The sequence below is a fragment of the Echinops telfairi genome, unplaced genomic scaffold (genome assembly GCF_000313985.2).
Source record: "Echinops telfairi isolate 266 unplaced genomic scaffold, ASM31398v2 ScPeMD7_9;HRSCAF=40, whole genome shotgun sequence".
Classification (NCBI taxonomy): domain Eukaryota; kingdom Metazoa; phylum Chordata; class Mammalia; order Afrosoricida; family Tenrecidae; genus Echinops; species Echinops telfairi.
Genome location: NW_022103906.1, coordinates 10,971,376 through 10,998,994, shown reverse-complemented (window position 1 = coordinate 10,998,994; position 27,619 = coordinate 10,971,376). Strand labels below are relative to the sequence as shown.

The 27,619-nt window shown below is 37.1% G+C and overlaps 1 protein-coding gene across 2 annotated transcripts in view; it reads right to left on the bottom strand.

The window, feature by feature from the left end:
* MCPH1 (microcephalin 1) overlaps nt 1–27,619 on the bottom strand; it is a 343,376-nt gene that overhangs the window by 284,658 nt on the left and 31,099 nt on the right. For both annotated transcript variants that reach the window (XM_030884654.2, XM_045286702.1), the window contains 5 exons: nt 25,071–25,158; nt 17,026–17,140; nt 14,582–14,722; nt 11,198–11,287; nt 9,316–10,503 (listed from right to left, as the gene is read on the bottom strand). In XM_030884654.2, coding sequence (XP_030740514.2) covers nt 9,316–10,503; nt 11,198–11,287; nt 14,582–14,722; nt 17,026–17,140; nt 25,071–25,158 — 1,622 coding nt within the window. The remainder of the gene's footprint in view (nt 1–9,315; nt 10,504–11,197; nt 11,288–14,581; nt 14,723–17,025; nt 17,141–25,070; nt 25,159–27,619) is intronic.

Here is a 27,619-nt window from a genome sequence, read left to right as displayed (position 1 = left end):
AACCGCCCCCCCCCCAAAAAAAAATGCGCCTCCAGATTCCTTATCCCTCAAACCTAAATAGTGGTTTGAGTGGCTTCAAAACAAAAAAAAAAAAAAAAAGAGGAAAAGTAAAACTGAATTGGAATTGGGAGCCTTTAGTGTCAAACAAGTTCATCTCAAACAACAAAAAAGAAAAAGCCTTAAGAGGAACTTTGCTCATGCCAAAGCTACTCCTCAGCAAGAGGATTAAAAAAAACACCTCATTTCTAACATCTTACTTCCAAGTAACAAAATTAAGACTCATAGCCCAGAGTAGTACTGAGTGCACATATGATTGATGAAAAATCAAACGAATGAATGGATGACAATCCATCAGCCAAAGCAACCAGAGTTGTAACACTTGTGCCAGCCTCCTGTTGCAGATATCCATTGAACTGAGAGGGGGACGAGGAGGTTCTGAGAAAGAGGGTTGAGAAAAATAGCCTACATATATTTTAGTATGATTTGAATTGTCAAAGTACAATTACGGTTCAATTTAAAACATACAAGGAATCCCAGGCCAAGTGTCATAGAACACTAGGGGAATGAATCCTGGATCATCAAGGTACAGAAACACTCCAAAGGCCGCACCAGAGGGATCCAATGGGGAAAAGTGCCCTAGATGAACTGGAATCTACCTCAAAGACACCTGTAATCAGAGGACTACAGACTGAAAACTCATGGTGTTTGAAGAAGCCGGAGAAAGCTTTGCCAAGAGTACTGAACTGTCACTAGGTGGATAAACATTGACTTAGCACATACATCAATGCCCTACGGTATTATTCCAGCAGACTTGTAATTGCCATTATCAGTGACTATCATTTTAAATTTTGCCTGACAATCAACTCCCATTGTTTGTGTAAATAGCGTCTGTTCAAGCACGTTATTTATTCTGTACAAGTGGATAATCCAGTTATTGTGATATGTAGTTAACCTACACAGGCCTAATACCCCTCTCTTAAAAATGTTTTAAAAATTAGTACCAGGGGCTTATCGTTGACACTCATAACAGAATGTCCTTATGGTCCAGGGAGATGATCGTGAAGATTCTCTACCATAAATAAACATAGTCTCTAAGGGGAGACAGAGGCAGATGAAAACAGATCCAAGGACGGATTTTGGGCTCACACTAAATCCTAGCTCCAATTTAAGAACCCTTAGTTCTTATGACATGGCCCTGATCACTCGATATGCACCCTCATGATGAAAACAGGATATATAGGTGCTATACCAAAGTGCGATGAAGAAATTAGATGGTGCCCACCTATCAGACAGAATAATGTCTGGGTGTTACAAGCTTGTTTCCAAACAAGTAGCCATCTAAGTGAGATGTCAACTAAATCCATAAGGAAGAAGCATAGCGATATCCATGACCCAAGGATTGTAAATTATATAATCCAAAACGGGAGGAGGGAACTGTTCAGAGGCTGATTTGTGAGACTCTAGTTTGCAGAGGCTATGGATGATAGTGGAAGCCCAAGATACATTTGTGAGACCTACAAAGGGACATACGCCTCTGGTGGTGTCCCTGTAACCTTAAGTGAGGGATGGAAATTAACTTCTACCAGAGTACTGGAGAGATGACTACAAGACATCAAAGTGATTAACCTGCCTTGTACAGGCTAAAACGTTGTCACTTGAACTCCCCTCTTAAAACTTTGGACTTGATCTGGTTTTCAATATTTTCTGGGCTTCTGTTGTTTTTTAATTTTCATATTGGAGTTTATGTCCAATGTATTTTTATGAGCATAAAATTTTCTTGAATCTTTATTATATGTTTTTCTATGAAACCCAGGAATGATCAACAGCAAATAGAATAAGGGTTCTTTGGGAGTACAGTGAGGGATGTGGGTAGGTAAAAGGGATCTGTTATCAAGGAGTTCAAGGAGAGTGTTTTGAAACTGATTGCAGTAGCAACTGAACAATACTGCTTAATTTTACTGAAATATGGAATTCATTTATATGTATATATGTTAGACAGGGTTCTCTAGAGAAACAAAACCAGGACACTTTTGATTATATGTATGTATGTGTATGTATATATATACACACACATACATATATATATGGATATATACAGCATGAAGGAATATAACAGCTAATTAGTCCACACAGCATTACAGAGGGCTCAGTTCAACTCACTTCCATGGAAGTTAATATACTGGAAGTCCAACTCACAAGGGCCAGTGGGTCCAAGGTCAAGGAAGCAGACAGCTGAGTTTTCCAAGGGCGGGTCACCAACAGTCAGCAAGACGACAGGATCTGACAGTCCCACAGTCAAATAATGTATACATCAGCAGTGTGGCGAAGCAGGTCTTGAAGGAACCCTGAGTTCTAGCGACGCAATCCACGGGTTGGCAGTACCACAGGCAGTGTAGCTCACAAGTTGAGGTAGAGAATTAGCAGCTGCACACTGGTCGGATCATCAGAGAGCAAGAGAGAGAAAAGCAGGCTCACCGAGCCATTTATCTCTTTGCCCTCCAATAAAACTGCGATCTTATTAATCCCATATGTTCCTATTGGCCAGGTTGGCACAATAAACCTACCTATCACAGTACATTTGTTAAAATAGTGATTTAATTTCTTGAATACTCATGAATATAAAAAACAGTCTATAATTGTGAAGATGATCCAAATGCCTGATAGAATAACTTTAACATGTACAAAATACTTCTCATTAACTTAACCCTAAAATAACATTTTGATAAGCTTTATAAGATGCATTAATTATATCAGTTAAATGCATAAAAATTTTTTATAGGGCTGCAAGGCAAATCAGACTGTAGTTAACTCAGTTTTAGGAATATGAATTTGAATATACAAAAATGTCTTTATAGAAAATTACTATAGCACTTTTGCCCATACTTCTCTCACAATTACATAAAGTTATAATCCAAATACAACTCATCTTGAGCCATATTATTCACTTCTCTAATTAGACACTACTAATTAATCATGCCACTTTTTGCCTCAAAGAGGATATGACCTCATAATCCTTTCCAACCTAGAGCTCCCCGCAGTGACCACCCTCTAACTGAAATCAGCAAAGGATTCATTTATTTCTATCACAGGGATTAATGAACGGAGACAAGCAACATTGTGTCATGACAAGTTTTATGTAGTTTAAATACATTAGCATGGACAGGATAGTAAACACTTGTATTAGTTTATCACCATCAAGAATTTCCTGAGTGGTCAGCTAACATGTTAAGCAAAACACAACATTGTAGCAACTCCTATAAATTCTTCAAGCAATATAAGATCCTTTGCTAAGCTGACAAATGAACAACAGAATTGAGCTGTAACTGCTAGAATAAGTCAGCCTGTTTGTCACCATAATTGATGTTAGAAGCAGTTCCTCACTGATAAAATCATAAATTCAAGTAAACTAGATAAATTAAAACAGTATCATGTACACAATATAAAATAATATACATGAAAATAGTACAGGGGAATCCTCCATGAATGTGTAGAATAGTAAAACTTGGCATTAACTAGCTTATAACCCTAGGGATGATATTATAGACTTACAGTAATCCTTAAATAGTCCTAGAGTCAAATGTTAGCTAGCTACCTAATGCGGAGTTTGTTTACAGAAACTTGCCACCAATATTGTTTCTCTCTTGTAAATGTTTCAAATAAAGTATGGACTAAGAAACTTGACAACTAACATTCACATAAGTCTATTTTGTGAATTATTTAACTGTTGTCAATAAATGTTCATTAATAAATATCAGTGTGTTTGAGACTTGCTTTAAGTCTGAAATAGATTTTTTGTACAAGAGACAATAGCCATCATCAATCTCTAAATATTGGTGACTATTAGCTCCGATGAAGAGTTTAATAGTTACATATACTGAAATTCAAAACATATGTACAATGTACTTGCCTGTGCTTACAAATTTTCAGCATGAATAACAAAAATGGGAAAGAGTTTGGAGGGTATGGATTGTATTTGCTTCTATTTTGCCTGGTGGCTAGCAGCTAGGGGCCAAGCTATATGCTAGTTCAGAATGACCAATAGGCTTCAAAATTTGTCATTAAAGCTGACTTCAGGTTGTCAGAAGGGTTCTGGTTGGCTGGGTGGGTGGGGGGAGGGGGAGTGTTAATAATGCCAAGCTAATTCTATACAATTCTAGTGCTGTCAAAGCGTTTCATTTTCCCGAAAACCACTTTTTGGGAGCTAATACAGCTATCTCATTGTTCCACAGCTAGATCATACCAAGCAGTACTGTACACTTGCTACCAGTTTCCAAATTACAAAATTTGGATTCATTCCAAATTACAAAATTTCCAAATTACAAAATCTATTATTTAAAATCATAATCAGGAAGCTTCCACCTAACCATTAATTGGAAGTTATTAATCTGAAATACAAGGACAGGCTAAAAGGCAAATATCAGAAGTATCTAACCGAATTCTATAAATACCTTCCAAAACAATGAAAAAACTCAATGAAAGTCCTAGGTTGTGTATTTGGCATACTTGTGTTAAAAAGGCAATTCCAAACAAAAAATGTGAGATCTTATTACACATCACATTAAATATTTATAATCAATTTTGATGGAAACTCAATTTCAATAAAGCAAAATGTTGTTCCTTCTTCTGAAAGTGAACTAGTCTTCTCATTAAAAAACCAAACTCACTGCCGTTGAGTTGATTACAACTCATAGAAACCCTTTTGGACAGGGTAGAACTGCTCCTTTAGGTTTCTGAGACTTTAAATCTTTATGGGAGTACAGACTCATTGATGTCTGGCAGAGTGGCTGGTGAATTTGAACTGCAAACTTTGTGGTTAGCAGTTCAGTGCGTAGTCACACCAGGGCGTTCTCTCCCCACACCCAAAAACAAAACAAACAAACAAAAAAAACACAATTATCTACAATAGTTTTTAATATAGGAATACTGCTTTATTCTGTTATTCCAGAAGCTTGGAGTATGGCTGTTAGAATAAATAGTTACTAAATGAATTAAATACAAAAAGTGAAAGAGAAGAACTCATTGGTACACCTATATTCAAAAAAAAATTATACACATTTTCAAGATATTTATGATCTCAATAAAAGTATTGAAGTTTTTTTCCTCATTATATAAATACCTACTAAGCAACTACCTACACATCACAATTGTCTCTCTTGAGCCACAAATGCTAAACTATTATCTGGCCCCTTATAAATTTTGCTAACTCCTGATATATACCAACTATATTTTTTAAAGATATATTGATTCCCTGATTCCAATATCAAAACACTTCTAATATAACAATTTTGTGTGTATTCATGTATAATATGCAACAGAAAATATAATCATATGGCGCTGGAGAAGAATACTCAAAGTCCCAAGGACTACAACAAGAGAATCTGTCTTCTCAGAATTACACCCCGCGTGCCCCGTTGTGGCAAAGATGGTAAAGTTTCATCTTACAAACTTTTAACATGTTTTCAGGAGAGACAGACCCTGGAGAAGGAAATCATGCTTGATAAAGTGGAGGGGCAGCAAAAAAAAGAGGAGGGCTCTCAATGAGATGGATTGACAGTGGCTGCAAAAATGGGTTCAGGCCTGGGAATATTGTGAGGATGGCACCAGGCCGGGAAATGTTTCTTTCTGTTGTACATAGGGTCGCTATGGGTTGGAACTGACTCAATGGCAATTAACAACAAATACCCCCCAAAAAACCTGATTGCTCTCAAGTTGACTCCTACTCATAACAATCCTAGAGGATGAAGTGGAACCTTCTACAGGGTCTCCAAGGGCCTCTTTACCAGAGCAGACTGCCAAGTCTCTCTCCTGCAGAATATACTCCCACAACTGCAAACAAAAAACAAAAAACCACCCCCAAACCCGCAAAACACTTATCAGTATGTCAGTACCCACACACATCCCCCCAAAATCTAAAAATTAACATTAAGTTATTCATGATTGCTTCTAGCAATCACTCTTGCCTATAGTTCACTCTCCATAAAGTATCCAGAATTATATTTAAACTTAAATCAGATCTTCCCCTCACCTGCCCCCCCATGTTTAAACCCTTCTGTTGACTTACTACATTTAAAAACCAAAACAAAACAGCTCAAAGTTCTTTTCAAAAACTGAGAAGGGCTTACTGACCTGGTTCCAATCTTTCTGTAGCTTTTATTGTTTAGCCTGTTATCGTTCCAGAAGCTTTAGCAAGTCTTCCAGAATAAGTAGTTAATAAATGAATTAGAAGCAAAAGGTAAAAGATGTGGGAACGGATAATTTTGCTTTTTTAAATCAGTTTTATTATAATGAGAATGCTACTTGTGTACTGTCTATAAAATCAGAGAATAATTTTTAAAGTAAAGTTTACTGGATAACATGATTTCGAAGATTACTACTTCAAAAACCAAAACCAAAAAGTCAATTCAAGAGTGTACTGGTGCAGTGATTGACACTCAGCTGCTAGCCTAAATATCTGTGGGCCATGCGCACCAGCTGCTGTGTAGGAATCTGCTTCCATCACGATGCATTTAGAAACCTCACGGGCACTCCTACTTGTCCTTTAGTTCCACTCTCAGGCCGAAATAACTCAGAGGGCACTGAGTTTGAGTTTCCTTCAGTTCATGTACAATCAATCTTTGGAATGGGATCTATTTTATAATTTGTTCTTAAAAATTTGATAGCATCGGATTGGTTTTACATTTCAATAATAGTAACAGATTTAAACTGAAAACAGAAATTAATACCATTTTATTTCAACAAAAAAGATTGAGAAAGGTATAACTTGAACTGTAGTTTTCACCGCTCCACAATTTCAGCAAGTGAGTATTTCCAAATTAACCTGAATGCTATATGGTTTCATTTGAGGCATATTAACAAATTGTGCTGGGATATCTGAGTTCCAGTTGAATTAAGAACAATTTAAAACGCCAGTGAACCTTAGTTTTATCTTTAAATACAAAGGGTTAGATTTAGGACAGGCATTATCTAAAGTGTTTTCTTATTCTAGAAATCCTTAATTTGCTCTCTTCAGAATTACATTAAAATAGGACAGGCGATGTGTGTATGGATTGTGATGACAGTTGTATGAGCCCCTAATAAAATGTTTAAAAAAATTTTTTTTAATTAAAAAAATAAAATAAAACTAAAAAAAAAAGAATAAAAAAAACAAAACTATAATCAATGAGAAAAAAAAATAGGACAGGCGTGCAATGAATGTACAAATGAGCTTTACACAATTGATGTATGTATGGATTGTGATAAGAGTTGTATGAGCCCCTAATAAAATGATTAGAAAAAATAAAATAAAATAGGACAGGCAACCCTATTTATAGAACAAATTATAAAACAGGTTGTCATTATATTTGGGCAAATAAAATGTTTCTTTTCTTTTGTGAATCAAATATAGTTACACCAAGATCCTGCCTGTATACCACCCACTGTCTGTGAACACAGTATGATCAACGAGATCTTAAAATCTCCTCTAGTTTCAGAAACTTTAAAATCAACTTGTGCGCCTGCCTTCTTCCTCTTCTAACTTACCCTGTAGACACAGGGAAATTGTCTTAGCAAGGATAATACAAATAATATTTAGTTCAATGAGAATTACACCTTTTCTTTATAACACTGGAATTAAAGTGGACACCCTACTATTTGAAGACTTATCTTTTCCTTTATTTATATTTGTATGTCCTTACTTTGTTTTGAAATAAAGTCAATTATTGTTCTGTATCAACTTTACAACTGACATACGTAATTTTAAAACAAATATACTGAAAACACACTAAGCCAAAGGGAAACCTGTTTATCGATTTTATTAGGTTTGGAACGATAAACAAGAAATACCCACACCACACTCAGTGCCACTCCACCGACTCCTACTCACAGCAACCCTACACGGCAGAGAACCGCCCCTCGGGGTTTCCCAGGCTGTCAATCTGTATGGGAGCAGACACCCTGCATCTTTCTCCCGGATATAAATAGTGAGTTTGAACTCCCAATTTTTGTGATACTGTTTTGGGGGATTGAAATTCTGAAAAATATATACATGTGATTTTACCAACTCTCATAACTTCTTAAACAAGGTAGTTAAAAAATTTATGAAAGACCCAAGTTGGTCTTATTCAAGTCGCAGCTCTCTGATGGTTATGTAGTAGTTGCTGGGTGCTATCTGAATGACCACATGTGCAACAAAATGAAACACCGCCCAATAGAGAGGACTAGTATTTAAAATTTAAGTCTCCCCTGTTGATTGTTAAAACCTACTTAGGCTTCTTATGACAAACTGTAAAATTGTTTATTGTTGTTACTTGCTTACACGATAATTACATCGCTCATCATTATGTATGTTGCTTTTCCCAGTTTATTACTATGATTGCAATAAGAATAAACACACTTTAAAAGATATGTTTACAGCAAAATAAGCTGACATTAAACAAGGTTTTACAATGAACTTCTTAGCAAAGATATTAATTGCACTTTTTCTTTATAGCTAATGTTACCCAAAGTTTCCTCAAAATCAAGTATTGATAGCACAGTCTCAAATTTACTTTTTCATGTCATCTTTTCTTGACAGAATCAATGGTTTACTGTACTTTAATTTCTTTTCAAAAACAAACAGGCTCACTGCTATGAACCAAAACAAATTTTTTTTCCCCACACACAGAATCCAGGACAGACAAACCCTTCAGGAACAATAATGAGAGTAGCGATACCAATAGGGTAGGGGGAAGGTGAGGGTATAAGGGGGAGAAATGGGGAATCAATAGCAATGATTAATGAATAGCCCCTCCCCCAACCCCTGCCTCAGGGGAGGAACAACAGAAACATGGGTGAAGGGAGACAGCAAGTGGTGTTGGCTATGAAAAGAATAAATAAATTATCAAGGGTTCATGAGAGTGGGAGAATGAGGGAGGAAGGGAAAAAAGAGGAACTGCTACCAAGGGCTCAAGTGGAAAGAAAATGTTTTAGAAATTATGATGGCAACATATGTCCAAATGTGCTTGATACAATTAACATATGGATTGTTATAAGAACTGTAATAGCACCCAGTAAAATGATTTATATATATACATAAAATTTAAGCCCATGACATGATAATCATTTTATAGTGGAAAAGCTATAAAGGAACAAAACCAACGCATTTAACCAATTAGCCCAGAAATTCAATAGTGGAGTAAGTCATCTAACCCTAAAATCTTTAAAGGCTTTTACCACTGGACATATATTTCAAAAAATATGACAAAGAAAAAGCTTTAAAAAATAATTTGAATTATGGAAAAATTGTGAGAAATATATACTATTATAATGAAGGTACTTGAAAAAAGGAGATTCACATACTTTCCTTATATCCTCTGGATAAACTTTCCATTTCTTCTGTTGACTTTTCCACATTATAATCATCTACAAATTTTAGCTTATAATCATGTGTGTCACTCTCGGGCAAGTTCAACATTTTAGAAGTACTACTTTCTTTCTGCATGCTTTTACTGTTAATCAATTCTTTTATTTTATCCGTGTTTCTTTTCAAAGGAGTTAAATTACCGGGAGGTCCATTCTCTGGACATTCTTTTTGATTAACAATTTCACTAATAATATCATGAAAGTTATGTCCTTCTGAGGATGGGTCGTCTCTTTTCTGAGGATCAGTTTGACCAGAAGACTCCACAGTTTCTTCTACAGCATCTGTTTCCTTAGTAGTCAGGGAGCTCAAACTTGACCTTCCTTCATCACTTGCAGGTTTCTGAAGACTGGAGCTAGTTTTTGCTGTTAGATTGGCGATGTCGACTGTTCTCGATTTCTTACCCATACAGGAAAAATCAGACATTTCTAATACATATGCTCTCTCGTTCTTTGAAAGGCTACTTCTGCATTTGAACTGAACAGGGCTTAATGATGACTGAAATTCAGAGAGAAGATGCTTTGAATTCCTTTCCTTAAGATTCACAGGTGAGAAGTAATCATCATACGAGGGGTCCTCACAATCAGAAGTCTCTCTGACAGATGTGTTTGCAGAATGTGGTCTGTTTTCCAACTTGAACAGTTGCGCTTTTGGTTTAGTAGATTTTGTGCTATTCCATTTTTTCTTTAATTTTTTGGGGGGATGTGACTGTAAGTGTGGTGATGTTCTCTTTCGTTTTGCTGAGGGACTTCTGGGTCCTGAATGAACCAAACAGCAGCTTGTTGCTGAAGATAAAATAGGAGACATGGGATATTTCTTATCAAGTATCTCTGATACTCTTTCAGATTGTCTTTTTTCAGGAGTGCCTATTTCACCAACAAGATTCTCTTTCCAATCTGATTTGTCCTTTGGAAGATTATCCATGGGTCTTTGAGGTGTGACTGTGTTGAAGTAGCTGCAAGATGGTGATGAATGTGTACTGCTTGTTTTCAATACAGGTAGAGACACACAAAAGTCACTTCTAATTTCATTACTGAGACTTCCCAATTTTATTTCCTGATTGCTACTTCCTGCGTTTTCACAAATATCATCAAATGATGGGTGTAAAACACCAGCAAAGCAATCATCTGGAAATAAATTAATAAAGATTTAATTTTTTAAAAGATCAAAAAATTAACGAAATCTCTAGCACAACGTTCCCTCCAGGTTCAATGTTTGCTGAATTAATGCCTGGCCTCCACTTTATAAAAACTTCACAAATGCTACTGGCAACATCCAGTATTCACTTAGCACTTTCTGGCTGAAATTACTCAGGTTCTACTTAAAAAAAGAAACCCAGGCCAGCGTTAAAACTCTTCCCTGATCGTAAGCCCAAAGGAAAGAGCAATGTCATTGCGCAAGAGTGGCTCCATGGCTATTTCAAACCAGAGAATCTGTGTCTAAATCAGCAACTGTTATTATATTAACAATTTCAATATGCGTGAAATTGAGTAAGTTTGTCACAGTTTCTGAGACCTGGCAAGCAGTGTGACATGTTAAGAGTGTAACTGTGAAGCCAGACAGCCTAGGTTGAATCTTAGGTTTCCCACCACTCACGCACTGTGTGCAAATAATCATGCTGTCTAACATAATTTTTTCTTGGTTTTCTCATCGGCAAAATGAGGATTATAATGACACCTACTTCACAGTAGGTGTCATTATATGAGAATGTGGTAAGCACAACAGTGCCCAGATAATAGTAAAAATGCATAATTCATCAGTTCTACTTTAGAGCTAACAGCAATAGTCTCTATTACATCATTAAAAAGAAAATCATTTTACCTGAACATGAAGAGTCCTGTGAAATGTTCAGAGATGCTAGACACAGAGAATTAACTGGACTGTCATGAGATTTTTCAATCATTTGGGAAGCTAGAATATAATTTTAAAATGTCATTATACAACTTCAGTGTTTTATTTTTTGGTTTTTTAGTACATGAAGTTGATAGGAAATAATTCATTCTACCATATAGTATATGCATATCAACTCATTTATTACACTTCGTATCTCCAACTTAATACACAATACACACAAATCTTACCTAAATCTAATATAGATTACATTCATAAAGCATAATCTATATAAGATATATGTATATATGCATTAAGCATTTATATATAAGCATACACACACTTAAGCATTAAATTTAAACATAGGTATTTTAAAAGTAAAACGAATATTTTCACTTAGTCATACTATTTGATTGACTTATTTTTTCATGGATAGTCACAGTAGTTACCTCTGAAACTAGAGCGGTGGTTCTCAATCGATCAATTTTGGGCCCTCAAGGGACCCCTGTTTGGCAATGTCTAAAGACATTTTTAATTTTCACAACTGTGATGGTCTAGTGTAGGGCGAGGAGTCTGCATTCACTGACACACCATGGGCAGAGGCCAGGCATTCTGCTAAGCAGTCGACAGTGCACAAAACAGTCCTCCACAACAGAGAAATCCCAGCTGTGTCACAGACAACATCCACACTATTATTGATTTTAAGAATATGATCATAAATGTTATCTTTAAAGGCTGAGTGTACAATAGAGTAGAAACAAACAAAATAATGCTTTGTTCTCACATCTGAAAACATTTAAATGATTTAAAAGGAAACTTTTCTATGAAAACATAAGCAAACACTTGTAAAAGGGAATAAATCAAGAAAAAGAAGGTAAGTCAAGATGATGAAGGTAAGCACAGACAGGAAGCTCTCCATTACTGTATTTTCAACTGTTTTGCATGCAAGATAGTGGCAGATTTGACAATGCCAATGAAGAAAAATCATTCATACACATACACAGGTATGAACACAAATTTACGTTGAAACAACTGAGAGATCTACTTGGAACACTGCTAGTTATCTTTTACACCTATGTGTCCTTATGGTACTGTCCAGTAACCACAGGGTTGCTACCTACAACGTTAGTGGTTCAAACCCCCAGTGGAGAAGATGAAGCTATATACTCCTGTGAAAAGTTACAGCCTCAGAAACCTTACGTAAGATCAATTATGAATTGGAATCGGCTCTATGGCAATGAGTTGGGAGTTTTTTATGTATTGTCACTTTCCTCTTAAAGACAACCTCATTATACAGTGAATTATGAGTTGAGCTGCTAACCACATAGTCAGCAGTTCGAATCCACCATCCATTTCAAAAGTGAAAGATGATGCTTTCTGCTTCAGTAAAGACTTAGAGCATCGGACACCCACAGGAGCAGTTCTACTGCTGTAAATTGTAACTGATCCTGTAGCCATTAAGTTTGTTTTTTTGTTTGGACTTTATTTAATGCAGCAATACATCCTTTTTAAAAAACAGTAGTCCGTCTTACCTATAACCAAAAGGGCTCATGTGGCTAAATCCTAGCCAATAAAATTAAGCAGAAATTGGGTTTTCTGGGGAAGCTGCTTAAAGGGAGCTAAGAGAGCTGGGAAACATTTAAAATCCCGAATGGCAGTCAAACACTAAGAGAAGCAAAGCAAAAAACAAGCCTAGATTCTTAAACACATTATTGAACAGCAATACTTTTAAGTGCCTGCACTTCTGGATTTCTTATACACAAGACAACACAAAAGAAACACTTCTATCTCATTTAAGCTGGTGGGGGAGGAGAGGTTGACTAATTTTCTCTGTGAAGCCAAAATTAATCTAATGACATAAATGCACTTTACCTATCCGATGTTGCTATTAAGCATCAGAAATATAAATTCAATATATATTGAACAACACAACTTAAAACATAAATCACAAAGCTAATAGATGAAAACATAAAAGTTTCCAATCCTTCTGGTAGAGAAATCAAGACCAAAAAATGCAGTTGCTCTGAGTCAGAATTGACTCAGTAACAGTGGACTTGGGGGTTTTGTTTGTTTGTTGTGTTTTTTGGGTGGTGAAAGAGAAGTTCTTTTGAAGCATCACATGAACTTTAAGATGCATTGAAAAAAAGATGGATAGATTTGTCTACATTAAAGACAATTTGTGTGTTTGGCAAAAGTCACTGCAAGTTAAATGATAAACAACAACAGTTCATGTTATTGTATTTAACAACTTATTCATGAGTGTTTACTACCTAACAGACATTGTGCTCCACACTGGAACTCTCCGAGAAAATTTTGGAACATGTAATTCCTTCTTAGTACGTACAATATATAAAATGTTCTCACAGGGAAAAACAAGATAAAAAAGAACAGGCAGATGAACAAAGGTTACAGCAAGTAAATCAATGTTACTTTTAGCCAAAAACATAGAATGACGTTTGACCTCACTAGTAACCAAAAACAAAAATTCATTTTTTTTCAATCTAAAATTTAATTTTCCAAGTGGTGGAAACTGACATCCGTATAAATTACCGATGAAGTAAATTGGTCTTAAAGTTTTAAAAGGCAAATTTCACAGTAGCAATCAATACTTTAAAAATCTGTTTTGATGAATTAATATCATTGATATACACAGGAACATACAGATTTCTGTGGTCTTAAAAAATTTTTTTTATCGTTTTATTAGGGGCTCATACAACTGTTATCACAATCCATATATACGTTAATTGTGTAAAACATTTGTACATTCATTGCCCTCATCGTTCTCAAAACATTTGCTCTCCACCTAAGAAGATTTATGTTTAAGCATGTCCACTGCACACTATAATAGTAAAAAATGGAGAAGCATTATCTCTACAGACAGAAAAATGAATAAATAAAAATAAGAATTCACTCAATGGTAGTGGGCTTGTTTTTTTTTTGTTTTGTTAAAAGAAAAGAACTAGAAGCATTATTTTCTATTAATGAAAAACAGGGAAAAATCTATCAATCAACAATGCAATATGTTATACTAATAAAAAGGGTAGGTCGATATCTACTAATCTGAACAAAACCTTCGCAATTCTTACATACAAGAAAATTAAGTGAGGGAGAAGAAGAAAAAAAAATCCCCAAGCTTTAAGATAGAAAATCCACCAGCCTAAGATACGTTACTATGGGCAGAAGAGGAGAAATATAGTTTTATGAAAATATACTCAAATTGAATAATTAATAAATTTTAGGTTAAAAATTATTAAATCTACCATCAAATAGGTCATTATTTATTAGACCTAGAAATTAACATATTTAGAAAAAATACTTTATAACTTCTACTGACTACTTGTTTCATTTTCACATTTCTAAACTGCAATCACTTACATGTAGGGGAAAGATTTTCCCTTTTCTTCTTCATCTCCTGTAATCTCTTCGCCATTACACTATGATGATTGCTATTAGCTTTTGTAGGGCTATACATCAATGAAGCATTTGATCCAAATAAAAGAGCACGTACTTCATTATCTGCAAGCACACAAAAATTCATTTTTAAGTGAAACAAATGCCTAAATACTACAAAATATGCCATTCAAGGATATATTTTTTAGAAATCTAAAGTTCTTCACTCCTAATCCCCAATTAGTTTTACCTTTCAACACCAGTATCTACTACTACCTACTACTACTACTAGTCTACTACCACCACCAATCAATAATAATCAATAACAATAACACAGCTACTACAAATGGTAGTAACCTTTACTGAGCAATTTACCATGTGTCCAGGGTTGTGCTTAGCACAAGAAATGCATTATCTCATGTAACCCTCTCCCAAAGCAATGCACTGGGCAAGCGTATCCCCACGTAAAGATGAAAACTTGAGAAGCAGTATAGTTAATGATGAAAGAAGGATCAACGATTAAAGTAAAGCAAGAATGCAACACAGTGCCTAAGTAAGATTCCTCAACATTCAGAAGCCACTGTCACCAACAGGACCCTGCTCCACCCCCACCCCCTCCCCACACCAACAGCACGATACGAGGGCGATACTGCATGAAGGAAGGTTAGAGTGACCCTGGAATCATGAAAGCACTGGGTTTGGGCGTGGAGAGTGCAGATCGTGCGCTTCTGAGAAATCCATACTTGACATATGCTCAGAGGATTTTGACACCCCAAAACAATTAAAAAACTAAAAATTAATATACTCTTTTTCAGTTCTTAAAACCAAACCAGTTGTTATCAAGTTGATTCTGATTCATGGTGACTTAGGCGTGTTGGAGTGGAGTTGTGCTTCATAGGGTTTTCAATGGCTACTTTTCAAAGGTAGATTGCCTCGTCCATTCTTTGAGGCATATCTGGGTGGCCTCAAACCTCCAACTTTTAGGTTTGCAGCTGAGAGCATGAGCCATTTGCATCACCCAAGGATACCTTACAACACTCAGGCTTGAAAATCACTACTGTATTTCTGACAATACATTCGAATCCTTAATACCTTATATTTGTTATAAATGCTGACTCATAGTGGCCCTGCTGTGGCTTTCTGAGACTGTAACTGTTTACGGAGTAGAAAGCCCAGTCTTTCTCCTGCGGAGATGCTGGTGGTTTTAAACTGCCAACCATGAGGTCTGCAGCCCAATGCGTGACTACTACAGCGCCTGGGCTACTTATACTTACTACAGCACATGTTAAACCTGGGATTTATCCTAAATATTTTGTCCTTAGCATGGCAAAAAAGAATTTAAAACTAGAGACAGGGAGTATCCATTTGACTGGAGATTTACTTCATTCTGAGTAAAACATGGAACATGGATTATAAAGACATGACACTGGATCTGTAGGGGCTGCTGCATTGGTACAGGAAAGGGAATATGTAGGTATGAATTAAAAGGGAATAGGACAAAAAATGGCAGAACTCAAGCAATTATTTTAGCATCAGGTGTAAGAGTCCTGATGGATAGCTACTGAAAGAGATGTCCAGGATGATGGCATGATTCTGGCTTGAGTTGGTAGAATCTTTCTGTTAGGAAAGGACTAGAATCGAGTGGACATTCAATTCATTAGACAATGGGATGACCGAGCATGAAAATTCATAGTAAAAGTAATGCCTTCCAAAAAATCATCTGGCTATACCATACAGGCTCAACATTCCACTCAATTCGGTTACACGTGTGTAAGATTTAAAATAAAATTCAATGACTGTATTTCAATAATTTCAAAATATGAAGAATTTTTTAAAAGAAAGGGAAACTAGAAGAATCAATGTTTTTCTCTTAATATACTGTGACGTATGCTTTCAAAAAACTGGTTGTTTCTATCAACGCCACATTAGCATACTAACTAATACAGAACACAGAGATAAGGTAAAACAGAGTGGATCACAAGCATAAGATTGTATGCCCTCCAAAATTAGTTTTTAAATCATTAAAGAAATAGCATCCAATGTTTGCCTATTCTATCTAACAAAAGTGTAAGACCAAAACCTAAAAAACCAAACTCCCCGTCAGAGTCAATGTCAAGTCAGAGCAACACTATAGGGCAGAGTAGAACTGCCCCGTTAAGTTTCTGAGACTGTAACTCCACATGAGAGTAGAAAATCCCCATCCATCTCCCCAGAGGACCAAGTGTCAGACAGCTCCATAAATTTGATGATATTAATATTTTTTGGTCAATTAGTTCAACTCTGGCCATATCACAGTTACACCTATTCTATGCCAGGAATATCTGATTTTTTTCTTTCTAGTCCAAAACGACTGGAGTTTCAATTAACTAATGGGCTTCAGGCAACTAAACTGAACAAGAACATAAAGGTCAGCATATGTCGTGACTTACCCAGAGTTGTCTTTTGCCTTTGTAATTCTTCACTCATTTTCTCAAATTTCCTTTGAAGTCTTTTATCATTTTCTGGTGTTCTGGCAATAAAATCTTTGGGCTGCATACACCTACGCTGTGTAAAAAAAAAAACAACACCCCAAAACCATATAAATTTAATAATTGTATACTGAACAAGGAAGAAAATTTTCACAAACGTCTGATAAATTTTGTATTAACAACAAAAACCTTTAAAAGAAGTCTTTCTTGCACTATGTGAATTGGCAATTTGTACAATCGGAAAAAGGGGAAAATATCTTAAAAGACCATAAAGAAGGCTGTACATTAAGAATTTTCTTCTGGGCATTTTCAAATCACAATATTCTGATAACCAACGAAAGTCTCCATCCCCAAACAAAGTGAAAAGTAATTTTTAAAAAGTAATTAAAACTTTTTTTAAATAAAGAAATCACTTACTTATCCTTACTATATCTATTTCACTTAATTGGGCCAGTAGAAACTAGAAAGCAAAGTCCTAGTGGCATAATGGGTTGGGCTGCTAAGCTCAAGGTCAATAGCTTGAATCTAACAATGGCCCTACAGGAGAAAGATGAGGCAGTCATCTTCCATAATGACTGATTAATTCAGAAACCCTAGGGAGCAGTTCTTGTCTTCCTTATAGTGTCATCATGAGTCGGAATGAACTTCAATGGCAGTGAGTTTGCTGTGGTCTTTTTGTCTGTGTTTTGAGGGGTTTGCTGTTGCTGGTTTTTAGTGCACTGTTTATATACAAAGTGTGAAAAATAAGGACACTTCAAACACATGAACCCACAGGCTAAATTCAGAAGGCAGTCTATTATTTCTGATCTTACCATCTTCTGATTAAAAAGGGGAAAGTCTCCTTCAAAACAGTATCATACAATCACAACCTGCACACATTCTTGTCTTCAGAATATTATTTCCCACCTTTAACCCAGTCATCACCATTAGAACCCAAACTGAACCAGGCATCAGATTTCCCTACCACTATTTCTATGTTGACCTCTCTCTTAAAGGCAAAATAAATGTTCTAATATTGGTGTCTCTTCGTGTTAAGTTTAAGCAACAAGACCAAATTTATGTGTTAGTACTTAGTCTCACCACCTTTTAACAGCCTTAGAGAAAGAACTTCTTTTAGTCATTTAGAATTCTAATTGTGCCCTTGATTCAGGATCTTGCTTTATAAGTTAGTTTATGAGTTTTAAGTTGTTTACTCATTCATTTAACAAAAATGTTATTAATGTGTCAGGCACTGGTCTTAATATACGTAAGTGAACAAAAATCAAATAAAACCCCCTGCCATCATGGATCTTATACCCTAAAATAGAATTACAGAAAATAAGTATACTTACTAGGTTTACTTCTTTAACTTACTAATTAATAGTGTGTATGCTGGGTGAGTTAATTCCAACGGACCTCGAATGGACCCCAACTGTTTTGCTGAAGCATCTACACCGCACTGATTCTTAATCAAGGTACACATAAACAATCATGGATCCAAGTCATTTAAAGGGCCATTTGAATCTATTTGTCAACATTGTTTATTAACATTATTTCTTCACAACTTGCCTGGAAAGCTATAACGCTGGACGCAATGTATACAGTAGAGTGTATACAAGTAGCTCCAACAGGGAATGTTATGCTCCCTAGGAAAGTGCACCTGAACAGCCCCATCTGAAAGGAGGACAAGTGGAAGTCCCACACGGCCTACCAAGATCTTCTACTGGCAGCCTTTGACATGATGTATATCTTTACTTTACTACTAATGCTATACTGCATTCTCATCCAGGAGTAAACTTTAGAATTATATAAGCCCTAATTGTTATTTTGAAATCCTATGAATTTTTTTCAGGAGCCAAGCCCCACCTAATTGCCTAGGAATGCGATACGTTACAGAACAAACCCACTGGGTCTTAATTGACTCCAACTCAGAGACCTTAAAGAAGTGAATAAAACTGCTCCACAGGGTTTCAAAAGCTATAAATCCGTACAGAACCAGACTGCCTCATCTTTCCCCTTTGGATCAGTTGGTTGTTTCAAGCCACCTATGCCTGGAGAAGCTAAATGCTTTCACCACTGTGCCACCAAGCCCCCACTCAATGTAGTACATGAGACAGGCATAAATAGTACATATTAAGAAGAAAAAAGGCAGTTAAGGGAGATTGGCATAAATGGTAAGGTCTTCTATTTTAAATTAGTCAGGGTAGAAGGAGCCCTGATGGCATAGTGGGTGTGTGTTGGGCTATTAACTGCAAGGTCAGTGGTTTGAATCTACCACCTTCTCCAAGGAAGAAAGATGAGGCAAAAACCCAAAGGCAAATTCTTCTCTGTCCTATAGGATTACTGAGTTGGAATTCACCTGATGTCAAGGGTTTGGGTCTGGTCTAGTCATAGTAGGTCTTATTGAGAAATATAATTTAAACAACGCAGTACTGAGAAAATTAGTCATAAATAAATTTTTTTTGGGGGGGGGAATGTTCTAGACATAGGGAACAAATAATGTAATGGATTTTAGAAAGAAGCAAACCATAAGACTTAATAAAACATTTCGTTTCTTCTACATGAAAAAATAAGTAAATAAATAAGCAAGCCAGTGTGGCTGGCAACTGAATTAACTCAAGGGGGAATGAAGAAGAGAAACTCTTTACAGATCCCAGAACAACAGGGTCTAGAGTAAGGCGTCCTGGTGGCAAGGCCAAGTAAGATTTGGATAGCTAACAGCACGCACTATGAGAATCCCCTCCATGGCAGTGGGTGGGCAAGAGGTGTGCATATAATTTGCAGTTGCATTTGGAACAAAAGGGAAAGATAATGTTTCTAGACATAGGTCAAAATTTAAGTGCTAAGTGTTTGAAAAGTTATTAGTACTTCTGACTAGAAAATATTTAGAAGGCTAATAATATTCAGCATTAGTGAGGGTGCTAGGAAACAAGTAACTCATGTACACCATTGATGGAATTGTTAAAATATTTTTACCTACTAATTTCACTTCTTGATATCTAATAAGCTTATGTATGTTGTATCAATACGGCATAACAGAAACAGGCAATGATTTACTGATGTGTTAATAAGAGAAAGGCATGTTCATGTGATATAACGTAATACAGAAAAAGGAAGTATTATATGAGGGGACATAAGCAAATGTGGTGAAGAAAGCTGATGGTGCCCGGCTATCAAAAGATATAGCGCCTGGGGTCTTAAAAGCTTGAAGGTAAACAAGCGGCCATCTAGCTCAGAAGCAACAAAGCCCACATGGAACAACATATATCAACCTGTGTGACCACGGGGTGTCGAACGGATCACTGAAGACAAATGGGTGCATAAGCAAATGTGGCGAACAAAGCTGATGGTGCCCGGCTATCAAAAAGTATAGCGTCCGGGGTCTTAAAGGCTTGAAGGTAATGAAGCGGCCATCAAGCTCAGAAGCAACAAAGCCCACATGGAAGAAGCACACCAGCCTATGCAACCACGAGGTGTCGAAGGGATCAGGTGTAAGGCATCATCAGAACAAAAAATCTTACCATAGTAAATGATGGGGGGAGTGCGGAGTGGAGATCCAAAGCCCATTAGTAGGCCACTGGAGATCCCCTTGCAGAGGGGTCTCGGGGAGGAGATGAGCCAGCCAGGGTGCGATGTAACAATGATGAGAAATACAATCTTCCTCTAGTTCCTAAAGGTTTCCTCCCCGCTCCCACTACCATGACTCGAATTCTATCTTGCAAGACTGGCTAGACCAGAGGAGGTACACTGGTACAGATAGGAACTGAAAATACAGGGAATCCAGGACGGATGAGCCCTATAGGACCAGTGGTGTGAGTGGCAAAACAGGGAGGGTAAAGGGAGAATGGGTAGGAAAGAGGGAACCGATTACATGGAACTGTATGTGACCTCCTCCCTGGGAGACAGACAACCGAAAAGTGGGTGAAGGGAGACGTCGGACAGGGCAAGATATGACAAAATACCCATTTATAAACTATCAAGGGCTCATGCGGGAAGGGGGAGCGGGGAGGGAGGGGAAAAATGAGGACCTAATGTCGGGGGTTTAGGTGGAGAGAAAATGTTTTGAGAAACGATGTACAAATGTGCTTTACACAATTGATGTGTGTATGGATTGGGATAACAGTTGTATGAGCCCCTAATAAAATGTTAAAAAAAAAAAAAAGAAATTCAGGAGAAAATTCCATTATCTTTTCATTCCATTCTTTCACAAACCTTTTGAAGCCCCCTTGTATTTATACATATTCACAGATAGATATTGAGATAAAATGATCAAAAGCATACTATCCAGTTGGGGAAGTAGAGGGGGAAGACCTCAAAAAATGCATGCAATAGGATATTATTCAAGTAAAATGTATGTGCCTGTATGTGAAAATATAATGTAAATGTATTAAAGCCAATAAAATCCAGACAATATATGTCAAATTGAACAGATTAATTTCAGAGACGAAAATAATACTAAGGCACTCAACAAAGATTGTTACATTACAAATGTAATGTAACTATAGTATATCAACTATCTTACAATGAAAATACCCAGACAGTATTGCTACCTTTTAAAAATACTGTTTTCTTAAAATGCTATGTGTACCCACACCCATTAGTTAGAGAATCGAAGAGTGTCAAGACATTCTCTTGAATCTTCTTTTTTTCACCTCCAATCAGCTGAGGTGTGGAAGGAGATTAAAAGAACTGTTCCATTGCTGCACTAGCAAATTCAGCTTATCTGAATGAAACGTGGATATATATGATTTAATGCTTTCGGAGAATATGGAAAAGTCCACAACTATTTTTCTCTTAATCTTAGGAATTCGATTTGGAGAAAGTTCTAAATCTTCTCTCTAATACAGATTCTTATTTGAAAACAAAGTGACTTAGGGATGGTAAAAATCTTACTTTCAAAGAAAGAAATCACAATGAGAAAATTTTAAATAAGAAACAGAGAAATGTTCACTGTCTAGTTCAAATGTGAAATCAACCTCAAATGAAAGATGTATGTTTTCTGTAGTGAGTATTTTAGAGAGCCACACTTGAATATATCTGCTTTAGACTTAAGTTACTCAGGTTAAATAAAAGAAACCCATTTTACTACTGCTGTAATAAACTACATCCTGAAATAATTACTAGAGCAAATAAGTGTTTGCTCAGCTATTGTCAATTTTTAGTTTTCCCCTAGTGTGTAAGAAAAAGTCTGACCAGTCTTGGTCTCGGGTTGCCAGGAGGTATAACCTCTACACTTGTATAATTAAAGATGGGTTAGGTTTTTCTTTAGAATTGGGCTAACTTAGGTACTCTCTAAACCATTAGAATTTCCTACCACTGGAGCTCCTTTGCTATTCTTGGTGAGCCCTTCAGACTACAGCTGACAGTTTACGAGTAATCACAAAAACAGACCATAACACATGGTGGGCCTGCTAAAGAGACGACTCAGGTTGGGTGAGGCCAGGCCAGACAAACCATCACTACAGATTGGGGTTTTAAGCCACATCATATCAGCCAAATCTCTAGAGAAGAAGGGGAAAGACACTGATTTCAGTCAGACAAACAATAATTCCACCGAGCATACCTATATAATAAAGTCTCAATGAAAACTCTGAACACCAAGGCTTAGAGAAATTTCCCTGTTGACAATATCTATATGTCAACACATGGATGTGCTGAGAGGGTGACTCATACCTGAGGTCAATATAAGCTTTGTATCTGGGACTCCCTGACCTTGCCCTACGTGACTGTCCCATTGGCTGGTTCTGATTTAAACCTTTCTGCTACAACAAAACTGTAATCGCAAGTATAGCATTTTTCTGAGCCCTGGTGTCATAGTGGTTTACACAATGGGCTGCTAACACACAATCAGCAGTTTGAAACATCAGCCACTTCATGGGCAAGAGTGAGGCCTCTGTTCCTGGAAAGATTCACAGTCTCGGAAACCCACAGGGGCACTCATCCCAATCCTAGAGGGCTACTAGGAGGAGAAATATACGCGAAGGCGGTGGGTTTTGTTATAATAAAACTGTAATTTTAACTATAGCCTTTTCTTGAGTTCTGTGAGTTGTTCTAGGAAATGATAAAATCTGAAGGGGTACTGGGAACCTCCATCCAGTCAGAGTGAAGGTGGCCTGGGCACTCCTGAGCTCATGCTAGTGTTTGAACTGAGGGCAATGAATTAAAAGACTATGCCCTGCATTCTATGATGCTCACCTTCCCGACACAACCGCTGAAGAAAAAGAGAGTGAATAAGCAAATGTGGTGAAGAAAGCTGATGGTGCCCGGCTATCAAAAGATATAGCGTCTGGGGTCTTAAAAACTTGAAAGTAAACAAGCGGCCATCTAGCTCAGAAGCAACAAAGCCCACATGGAACAACATATCAGTCTGTGTGATCACGAGGTGTCGAACGGATCACTGAATACAAATGGGCACATAAGCAAATGTGGCGAAGAAAGCTGATGGTGGCCAGCTATGAAAAAGTATAGAGTCTGGGGTCTTAAAGGCTTGAAGGTAATCAAGCGGCCATCAAGCTCAGAAGCAACAAAGCCCACACGGAAGAAGCACACCAGCCTATGCAACCACGAGGTGTCAAAGGGATCAGGTATAAGGCATCATCAGAACAAAAAATCTTACCATAGTGAATGATGGGGGTAGTGCGGAGTGGAGACCCAAAGCCCATTAGTAGGCCACTGGAGATCCCTTTGCAGAGGGGTCTCAGGGAGGAGATGAGTCAGTCAGGGTGCGATGTAACAATGATGAAAAATACAACTTTCCTCTGGTTCCTAAATGTTTCCTCCCCACTCCCACTACCATGACTCCAATTCAACCTTGCAAGTCTGGCTAGACCAGAGGATGTACACTGGTACAGATAGAACTAAAAATACAGGGAATCCAGGGCGGATGAGCCCTACAGGACCAGTGGTGTGAGTGGCGAAACAGGGAGGGTAGAGGGAGAGTGGGTAGGAAAGAGGGAACCGATTACAAGGGACTATATGTGACCTCCTCCCTGGCGGACGGATAACAGAAAAGTGGGTGAAGGGAGACGTCGGACAGGGCAAGATATGACAAAATAACAATTTATAAACTATCAAGGGCTCATGAGGGATGGGGGAGCGGGGGAGGGAGGGGGAAAATGAGGACCTAATGCCGGGGGTTTAAGTGGAGAGAAAATGTTTTGAGAATGATGTACAAATGCACTTTACACAACTGATGTGTGTATGGATTGTGATAAGAGTTCTATGAACCCCTAATAAAATGATTTAAAAAAAAAAGAGTGTAGAGGTGGAGTCTAGCCTGTCAATCAAGATATCGCCAATGAAGCCTCTGTGTGGGCCTGGCCTTCTCCTGAGGATTCTGGGAACTCCTAGATTTCCTCCTTGGAGGTGGGAGATACTCTCTCTCTCTGCTCACTCCCTGTGATACATCCCTGTGAAAAAGACCCATGGAGAGAGGCTGATGAAACCAGACCTCTGGAGCTGGAGCAGCCACGTGGAGACTCCTGCCAGCGCTGAGATGCTTACAGCACCACTAGATCCACAAGACTTTCCATCCACTGCCCTGTGATTGTCCTGCATTTGGCGTGATTGCATGTGTTTGTGAGTCTGAAGAGCATTTTAGATTGGTATCGGGCATATGGGATAATATCAGACTTATGGACTTGATCTGGACTGGTCTGGGATGTTTTCTCAATAATCAACTGTTCTTGGATATAAAAGCTCTTTCTTATACAAAAAAAAACAACAATATGCCCTGACATAGGAGTTTGGTCTAACTCTGGGTGACTGCTTCCAAAGTCATTGTACCATGGTCAACCATACTTTCTTTCATTTCTCTATAAATATATCAAAGCATTTATATGACACAATAATCTCTCTAATTTACCTTTTAAAAAATGCTGTGTAAAGCTACCAAATTTCTTAAAACCAAAAAAGCACATGTAAAACAGCTCTTGAACCTTTGTGTTTTAAGTTTTATTTTCTAGCATTAAGAAACAATAAGAATAAATGCATAATTGCCACAGTCTATAGTGAAATCATATACTTACTTTTCTTTTAAGTAGGTTTGGTAACTGTTCATTAGTATTAGCTGCAGGGAATAATGATTCATCAATGTGTACTCCAGCTGTCCTGCATCTGTGTAATTAAAGTAGTTTAATGAATATTTGTTTCTGTTATATCCAAGTCATAAATCTTTAGATGTAACATCACTTAAGACATATGAGTAAATAGGCCAACTTAACAGGCATTGCTATTAAAATAAGTACATGTTTTACCAAATACAAAATTTCCAGAAATGAAAGGCAGCACAATTCTTTTGCAACATTTTTACCTCAAGAAACAGTCCTACATGTGTAAGTCAAATTTTTAAATCAATTAGAACAAGTGCATATGGTTTTCACTGAGCTGCTAGAACAGAGCCCTGGTGACACTGCCAAGTTACTGCCAAGTAACTGTTAGACTGCTAAGTGCAAAGTCACTTAGTTCAAACCTATCAGCCCCTCCCCACAGAGAACCATGAGGCTGTATGCTACAGTAAAGATTTACAGTTTTGGAAACCCTATAAGGGGTGGCTATTAGTTGGAATCAACTCAATGGCAGTGAGGTTAGGGTTCGGGACTGCTTCAAACATTTCAATGTGAGAGTCCATTTACACAACATTATGAGGCAAGTAATGGTTGTCTCATAGCCCAGCATTCGTTACCCAAAGACTTATTATTTATCTTTCTTCCAAAATTGTGTTCTCCTTTTTGTCTACTTCTGTCAGTGCACCACCGCCATCCCATAGAACTAGGTATGAAATCTCAGCTACCAATAGCTATGTTTCTCCCTTTCATAACCAGTCTATCATCATATCTAGTCATTTCTCCTTTCATAATACTATTACATCCTTCCTTTGGGATTCCCCCACCATTCTCTTGTCCCAAGCATCCATCAACTCAATCTAAATAGTTATGATTTTTAAATTTCCTTTCTTATGATTTCTCCTGTTCTAATTCACCATATGTTATGGAAATACTCATCTTAATACATTTTACTCATATCTCCCCAGTGTAGTTCAAAAATCTTTAATAACTCTTCTATTTACAGTATAATCTCATCCAACTGTTAGTTAAGTCTTTCTGTACTACAGCCTCTACCTCTCCAATTATAAGATGATCACTGTTCAATATCTAAGAATCAAAATAGATATTTGAAGAAATAATTAAAATACAGTACAATTAAAAGATGGGGCACACATCCATTCAATGCAGAATTTTCTCTATGAAAAATCATATATGACTGAAGTGAATAAATAGGAGTTAAGACATCATGATAGAAAATGACTTACGGTAATAAAGATGAGACCTATGTCCAGGGGGGCTTTATTCACTAAGCTAATGAGCATAGCCCTTATCCTATAAAGACCAGGAAGTTAGGAAATGTTTGATGGAGTAGAACATTATCGAAAGTCACCTAAAGCGCTGATTCAAGAAAGTTGGCACTGAAGGCAAGAGACTAACCCTAGCATTAATGCCATAATTAAAACAGGAGATTTTGAAGATTTAAACTAACTCAATTAAGAACTGGTGAAAACAGTGTGAAACACAAGCAGTCACCTAAGTGAGGCATTAACGAAGTCCACACAGAAGAAGCACACCAGCCTGCGTGATTCAAGGACTGTCAGTAATAAAATTTAAGATCAGAGGAGGGAATTATATTAAAGGTTGACTTCTGAGCATTCGGTTTGCAAAAGGTCACGGGTGACAGTAAAGCCCAAAATCCATTTGCAGAGCCCGCATGGATTAAGCTTTCCAGAGAAGCCCTCTGACCACTGAGGAGGGATGTGAGTAGCCTTGTTAACAGAGTGCTTTGGAAAGTGAACTAATGCAGACACCATTAGGTTAAAATGTAATATTGTATTTGTCCTTCCTTTTTCAACCCTCAAAAAATTAAGTAAGCAAGTAATTACACTACTAGTTATATACCCAAGAGAAATAAAAATATATGTCCATGAAAAAACTTATACACAAAAGCTTATAGCAGTATAATTCATAAAAATTCAAAGTGAGACCAAACTAAATATTCTATTGTATGAATATACCCCATTTCCATACAATGGAATGTTATCCAGGCAAAAAAAGCAATTAAGTATTGATACGCTGTACATTCAACTCATAGAGAACCTAGAGGACTAGCAGAACTCACCCCACCCCCGTAGGTTTCTGAGAGTGTAACTCTTTATGAGGCTAGAAAACCTCTTCTTTCTTCCTTGGAGCAGCTGGTTGTTTCAAAAGGCTGGCCTTGGGATTAGCAGCCAACACACAACCACTATGTCAATCTGAACTGACTTGATGGAGTTGAGTTTGGTTTTTGGACATCATTCAAAATGAATAAATGAATAAACACATCATGCTATCTGAAAGAAGCCAGTAAGTCACAAAATAACCATTATAACCATAATAATAATAATAATAATTCACTGTCATTGTGTCAATAACTCATAGCTATGTTATAGGACAGAGTAGAGTTGTCCCTCTGAGTTTCAGAGACTATTACTGTTCACAGAATAGAAATACTATCTCTTTTTTTAAAATTGTTTTATTAGGGGCTCATA